The 6,917-nt window shown below is 45.1% G+C and overlaps 1 protein-coding gene across 6 annotated transcripts in view; it reads right to left on the bottom strand.

The window, feature by feature from the left end:
• The window catches only part of LOC129818184 (calcium/calmodulin-dependent protein kinase type II subunit beta), a 69,939-nt gene that overhangs the window by 2,303 nt on the left and 60,719 nt on the right, over positions 1 to 6,917 (bottom strand). For all 6 annotated transcript variants that reach the window (XM_055873872.1, XM_055873869.1, XM_055873871.1 and 3 more), the window contains 3 exons: positions 3,851 to 3,926; positions 3,364 to 3,458; positions 1 to 2,964 (listed from right to left, as the gene is read on the bottom strand). The exon at positions 1 to 2,964 is cut by the window's left edge and continues 2,303 nt beyond it. In XM_055873872.1, coding sequence (XP_055729847.1) covers positions 2,729 to 2,964; positions 3,364 to 3,458; positions 3,851 to 3,926 — 407 coding nt within the window. In that variant the 3' untranslated portion in view covers positions 1 to 2,728. The remainder of the gene's footprint in view (positions 2,965 to 3,363; positions 3,459 to 3,850; positions 3,927 to 6,917) is intronic.

Genomic DNA, 6,917 nt, shown 5'->3' with positions numbered 1-6,917 from the left:
CATAGAGAATCAATGCTCAACACATAGAGAATCAATGCTCAACACATAGAGAATCAATGCTCAACACATAGAGAATCAATGCTCAACACATAGAGAATCAATGCTCAACACATAGAGAATCAATGCTCAACACATAGAGAATCAATGCTCAACACATAGAGAATCAATGCTCAACACAGAGAATCAAGTATAAGAACAACAATATACAACGGTTCATGCTGTATCGACTTCGCTCGTCTTCTCTCGCCGAAGGGGGAGGGGTGGTGGTGCATATATAGTTCATCATCAGAGGGTAGGCTGTTTCCATATTTAAAACTGTAGCAAAAACACACAACTGCACTAATCCTGTTGGTTTATGCAATGTGTAGTCAGTTGATACGCCAGGCAGGAAGCAGCCTTAAGCCGAACTTAAACTTTGCGCAAGTACGCAACTGGGAAAACAGCCGTTCGGCATACTTGCATAGCGAAAATTAAACAGAAATCAAAATGAATCCCCACAATTTTAACTCAACGCCATTTTGCTTAGCTAATTGTGTATTGGGTGTACGGTATGAATTAGACTTTACTGGAGGAGCACAACTCAACTAACAATCACTGGGAAATCACACTGGAGAAGTCATGCTTGTCTTTAACAAGAGGAACAAACCCCTTTAAAGAGAATCAACTGGACCATTAAAGACATTGTACACGTTCATTATAACAACAACAACTTACTTGCATCAATAATAATAATAACAACAACAATAGTAGTAGTAATAGTAATAATATAAACAATAACAGAGTAATACACTTGATTTAAACTGTAGATCCTATGTGTATCTGCGCCAGGGGTGGGTCTACAGCAGATGGAGAGAGGGAGAGTACTGGACTGAAGGTTTGAGTGTGTTGCCATTTGTATTGGATGATATGGTTGCAGTGATAGACGCTGCTGCAGCTTGTGTGTGTGTGTGTGTGTGTGTGTGTGTGTGTGTGTGTGTCCAGGAGGAGTTGAGGCTGTGTGTTGTTAAGTTGCAGTAGTGTGCACTGGTCAGTAAGGAGAGCAGTAGCAATAGAGGGAGGGGGGACAGGCATCTCTCTCCACCCCCCCCCCTCTCTCCATCTCTCTCCATCCTCCCTCACCTCTCTCTCACTCTCCATCCTCCCTCACCTCTCTCTCTCTCTCTCTCTCTCCATCCTCCTCTCCTCCCTCTCCCTTCTCTCTCTCTCACTCTCCATCTCTCTCCATTCTCCCTCACCTCTCTCTCTCACTCTCCATCTCTCTCCAACCTCCTCTCCTCTCTATCCATCCTCCTTTCCTCTCCTCTCTCTCCAACCTCCTCTCCCCTCTCTCTCTCCATCCTCTTTCTCTCCATCCTCCCTCACCTCTCTCTCTCACTCTCCATCTCTCTCCAACCTCCTCTCCTCTCTATCCATCCTCCTTTCCTCTCCTCTCTCTCCATCATCCTTTCCTCTCCTCTTTCTCTCCATCCTCCTTTCCTCTCCTCTCTCTCCATCTCTCTCCATTCTTCTTTTTTCTCTCTCCCACACTCTCCATCTCTCTCCATCCTCCTCTCCTCTCTCGCCATCTCTCTCCATTCTCCTTTCCTCTCTCTCTCTCTCTCACTCTCCATCTCTCTCCATCCTCCTTTCCTCTCTCTCTCTCATTCTCCATCTCTCTCCATTCTCCTTTCCTCTCTCCATCTCTCTCCGTCCTCCTCTCCTCTCTCTCTCACTCTCCATCTCTCCCCGTCCTCCTCTCCTCACTCTCCATCTCTCTCCATCCTCCTTTCCTCTCCTCTCCTCTCTCTCCAACCTCCTCTCTCTCTCTATCCATCCTCCTTTCCTCTCCTCTCTCTCCATCATCCTTTCCTCTCCTCTTTCTCTCCATCCTCCTTTCCTCTCCTCTCTCTCCATCTCTCTCCATTCTTCTTTTCTCTCTCTCTCACACTCTCCATCTCTCTCCATCCTCCTCTCCTCTCTCGCCATCTCTCTCCATTCTCCTTTCCTCTCTCTCTCTCTCTCACTCTCCATCTCTCTCCATCCTCCTTTCCTCTCTCTCTCTCATTCTCCATCTCTCTCCATCCTCCTTTCCTCTCTCTCTCTCACTCTCCATCCTCCTCTCCTCTCTCTCCATCTCTCTCCGTCCTCCTCTCCTCTCTCTCCATCTCTCTCCGTCCTCCTTTCCTCTCCTCTCCTCTCCTCTCTCTCCAACCTCCTCTCCTCTCTCTCTCTCCATCCTCCTTTCCTCTCCTCTCTCCTCATCTCTCTCCATCCTCCTTTCCTCTCTCTCTCTCACTCTCCATCTCTCCGTCCTCCTCTCCTCTCTCTCTCACTCTCCATCTCTCTCCGTCCTCCTCTCCTCTCTCTCTCACTCTCTCCTCTCTCTCTCGCTCTCCCCTCTCTCTCCATCCTCCCTCACCTCTCTCACTTTCCATCTCTCTCCATCCTCCCTCACCTCTCTCACTTTCCATCTCTCTCCATCCTCCCTCACCTCTCTCACTTTCCATCTCTCTCCATATCTCTCTCTATCCATCCTTTCCTCTCTCCATATCCATCCTCCTTTCCTCTCTCTCTCTCTCTCTCTCTCTCTCTCTCTCTCTGAAGACAAGAAAAATCATTCTGGGTTTAACAGCAACTCTGGAAACAATAACTGTCAAGCTCTGAAGTGTGTGTGTAGCTGTGGGTGTGCATGTGAATGACTGAGTGGGTGTGTTAGTAAGAGTGAGTGCGTGCTGGTGTATGTACCAGTTCACTGCTGCAGCGGTGCGGCCGGTGCTCCAGAGCAGTGGAAGTGAACATTCTGCCACTTGCTCTCTCGGCGATGCCACACCCTCGTCTCCTCTGATTGGCTGGAGCATGGGCGGCCAGTGCCGTCGACGAATTGCGTGAGGCGTATATAGGCGATGCAGGCGGCGTCTTCACCAATCAGGTGGACGTGAGGGTTGAGGATGGTGGTATGGATGGGCTTACTGTTCTTAGACAGGACTGGGAAAGGAGAGAACAGATAGTTTATGGTTGTATAGTAGTTGTGTAATAGTTATCTTAAGGTTGTGTAGTGGTTGTCTTAAGCCTGTGTTATAGTTGTGTAATGGTTGTGTAGTAGTCTTAAGGTTGTGTTATAGTTGTGCAATGGTTGTGTAGTGGTTGTCTTAATGTTGTGTTATAGTTGTGTAATGGTTTTGTCGTGGTTGTGTAGTGGTTGTCTTAATGTTGTGTTATAGTGGTGTAATGGTTTTGTCGTGGTTGTGTAGTGATTGTCTTAATGTTGTGTAATGGTTTTGTCGTGGTTGTGTAGTGATTGTCTTAATGTTGTGTTATAGTTGTGTAATGGTTTTGTCGTGGTTGTGTAGTGATTTTCTTAATGTTGTGTAATGGTTGTCTTACGGTTGTCGAAGTAGAACCGGTGGAAGTCCATGCCCTCCACCAGGTTCCCCAGGGCCTCTGGCTCAAATGACGTCAGACACGGGTCACAGATCTTCCTGTTGAAAACACAGAACACAACACTTTACAACATATTGTCTCACAACACAACACAACACATTGTTTCACAACACATCATCTGAGCTCAGAGTAAAAGAGCAACCAAAGAATCTCAGTTTAGAACCTCCGTAGTTGTAACAAATAGTGAGGTGCAGGCTGGGAGTTGTAGTGTTATGGTGATTTGAGTTGCAGGCTATCATCCCTGCTACAATATTTAGAGTATAAAGGTGTTTTTTTGCAGAGGTCAGTGCAGTTTAGCAGAGATCAAATGTCACCCGTAGTTTTAGGGTAAAATTAGGCGCAGACTAGGAGTTTTAGTGTTATGGTGAGGGGCAGGCTGGGAGTTACAGTACTATAGTGAGGGGCAGGCTGAGAGTTGTAGTGTACTCACGCATAGGCCTCAAAGTCTCCATTGTTGACAGCTTCAATCAGCTGCTCAGTGATCTTGATAATCTCCTGTTTTCGCACTGCAGGGGGAACCAATAACAGAGTGAACATGGGTTCAGGACAATAAAATGGTTTTGCCACAAATTTCGCAGAGCAAGATTCCCAAAGGCTGGAACGTCGACTCCAATTTTGCTGCAGCAGCTCTCACTTCAGGAGCTCAGGGCATGCCCGGCCCAGCATGCATTTGTAGTCTACTTGTGTGCTGCTAGAGCCACTTGCTTTAGTTACTGTCATTGAATTCACTAAATATTTTCATAAAGAAACTGATAAAACACACATGTGCAAAATCAAGGTGACTTACAAAGATGAGGCGCAAGAGCAAGAGAGGGAGTGCTGTGAATCATTGTGTAATCTGTAAAGACACATATTGTGAAAGCATGATGGTGTACTTACTACGTGCACAAGCTAAAAGAAGGGAACGAGGCTAGTTAAGTGTGTCATTGTAGCAAAGTATTTATAAACAAAAATTCTGATCTCTTAAAACATTCGTACATTTTTTTCCTATGATCTATACAATAGGCCATAATTGATTTTGGCCCAATAGGCATGACTTATTCCCACTTTTTCCCACAAACGTCTAAGACTACCTATTGAAAAATGTAAAATAAACAACTCTGCATCTCTGCACATTTGTGGCCTGCTGGAGGTCATTTTGCAGGGCTCTGGCAGTGCACCTCCTTGCACTAAGGCGGAGGTAGCGGTCCTGCTGCTGGGTTGTTGCCCTCCTACGGCCTCCTCCACGTCTCCTGATGTACTGGCCTGTCTCCTGGTAGCGCCTGCATGCTCTGGACACTACGCTGACAGACACAGCAAACCTTTTTGCCACAGTTCGCATTGATGTGCCATCCTGGATGAACTGCACTACCTGAGCCACTTGTGTGGGTTGTAGACTCCGTCTCATGCTACCACTAGAGTGAGAGCACCGCCAGCATTCAAAAGTGACCAAAACATCAGCCAGGAAGCATTGGAACTAAGAAGTGGTCTGTGGTCACCACCTGCAGAATCACTCCTGTTTTGGGGAGTGTCTTGCTAATTGCCTATAATTTCCACCTTTTGTCTATTCCATTTGCATAACAGCATGTGAAATTTATTGACAATCAGTGTTGCTTCCTAAGTGGACAGTTTGATTTCACAGAAGTGTGATTGACTTGGAGTTACATTGTGTTGTTTAAGTGTTCCCTTTATTTTTTTGAGCAGTGTATTTACATACAGTTGAAGTCTGAAGTTTACATACACCTTAACCAAATACATTTAAACTCAGTTGTTCACAATTCCTGACATTTAATCCTAGTAAAAATTCCCTGTCTTAGGTCAGTTAGGATCACCACTTTAATTTAAGAATGTGAAATGTCGGAATAATAGTAGAGAGAATGATTTATTTCATCTTTCATTTCTTTCATCACATTCCCAGCGAGTTAGAAGTTTACATACACTCAATTAGTATTTGGTAGCATTGCCTTTAAATTGCTTAACTTGGGTCAAACGTTTCAGGTAGCCTTCCACAAGCTTCCCACAATAAGTTGGGTGAATTTTGGCCCATTCGTCCTGACAGAGCTGGTGTAGCTGAGTCAGGTTTGTAGGCCTCCTTGCTCGCACACACTTTTTCAGTTCTGCCCACATATTTTCTATGGGATTGAGGTCAGGGCTTTGTGATGGCCACTCCAATACCATGACTTTGTTGTCCTTGAGCCATTTTGCCACAACTTTGGAAGTACGCTTGGGGTCATTGTCCATTTGGAAGACCCATTTGCGACCAAGCTTTAACTTCCTGACTGATGTCTTGAGATGTTGCTTCAATATATCCACATCATTTTGCTTCCTCATGATGCCATTTATTTTGTGAAGTGCACCAGTCCCTCATGCAGCAAAGCACCCACAACATGATGCTGCCACTTCCCTGCTTCACGGTTGGGATGGTGTTCTTCGGCTGGCATGCCTCCCCCTTTTTCTTCCAAACATAACGATAGTCATTATGGTCAATGTGCAGTTGTGCAGTTGTGCAGTTGAAAACCGTAGTCTGGCTTTTTTATGGCGGTTTTGGAGCAGTGGCTTCTTCCTTGCTGAGCAGCTTCAGGTTATGTCGATATAGGATTCTTTTCACTGTGAATAAAAATACTTCTGTACCTGTTTCCTCCAGCATCTTCAGAATGCCCTTTGCTGTTGTTCTGGGATTGATTTGCACTTTTCGCACCACAGTACATTCATCTCTAGGAGACAGAACACGTCTCCTTCCTGAGTGGTATGACGGCTGCGTAGTCCCATGGTGTTTATACTTGCGTACTATTATTTGTACAGATGAATGTGGTACCTTCAGGCATTTTGGAAATTGCTCCCAAGGATGAACCAGACTTGTGGAGGTCTACAATTTGTTTTCTGAGGTCTTGGCTGATTTCTTTTGATTTTCCCACGATGTCAAGCAAAGAGACACTGAGTTTGAAGGTAGGCCTTGAAATACATCCACAGGTACACCTCCAATTGACTCAAATTATGTCAATTCACCTATCAGAAGCTTCTAAAGCCATGATGTCATTTTCTGGAATTTTCCAAGCTGTTTAAAGGCACAGTCAACTTAGTGTATGTAAACTTCTGACCCACTGGAATTGTGATACAGTGAATTATAAGTGAAATAATCTGTCTGTAAACAATTGTTGGAAAAATTACTTGTGTCATGCACAAAGTAGATGTCCTAACCGACTTGCCAAAACTATAGTTTGTTAACAAGAAATTTGTGGAGTTTTAATGACTCCAACCTAAGTGTGTGTAAACTTCCGACTTCAACTGTAAGTATTCAGACCCTTTACTCAGTACTTTATTGCGATTACAGCCTCGAGTCTTCTTGGGTATGGCACCGCAAGCTTGGCACACCTGTATTTGGGGAGTTTCTCCCATTCTTCTCTGCAGATCCTCTCAAGTTCTGTCAGGTTGATTGGCGATTGTCGCTGCACAGCTGTTTTCAGGTCTCTCCAAAGATGTTAGATCGGGTTGAAGTCCGAGCTCTGGCTGAGCCACTC

The sequence above is a fragment of the Salvelinus fontinalis genome, chromosome 21 (assembly GCF_029448725.1).
Source record: "Salvelinus fontinalis isolate EN_2023a chromosome 21, ASM2944872v1, whole genome shotgun sequence".
Taxonomy (NCBI): Eukaryota; Metazoa; Chordata; class Actinopteri; order Salmoniformes; family Salmonidae; genus Salvelinus; species Salvelinus fontinalis.
This window is presented reverse-complemented; position numbering and strand designations above follow the sequence as displayed.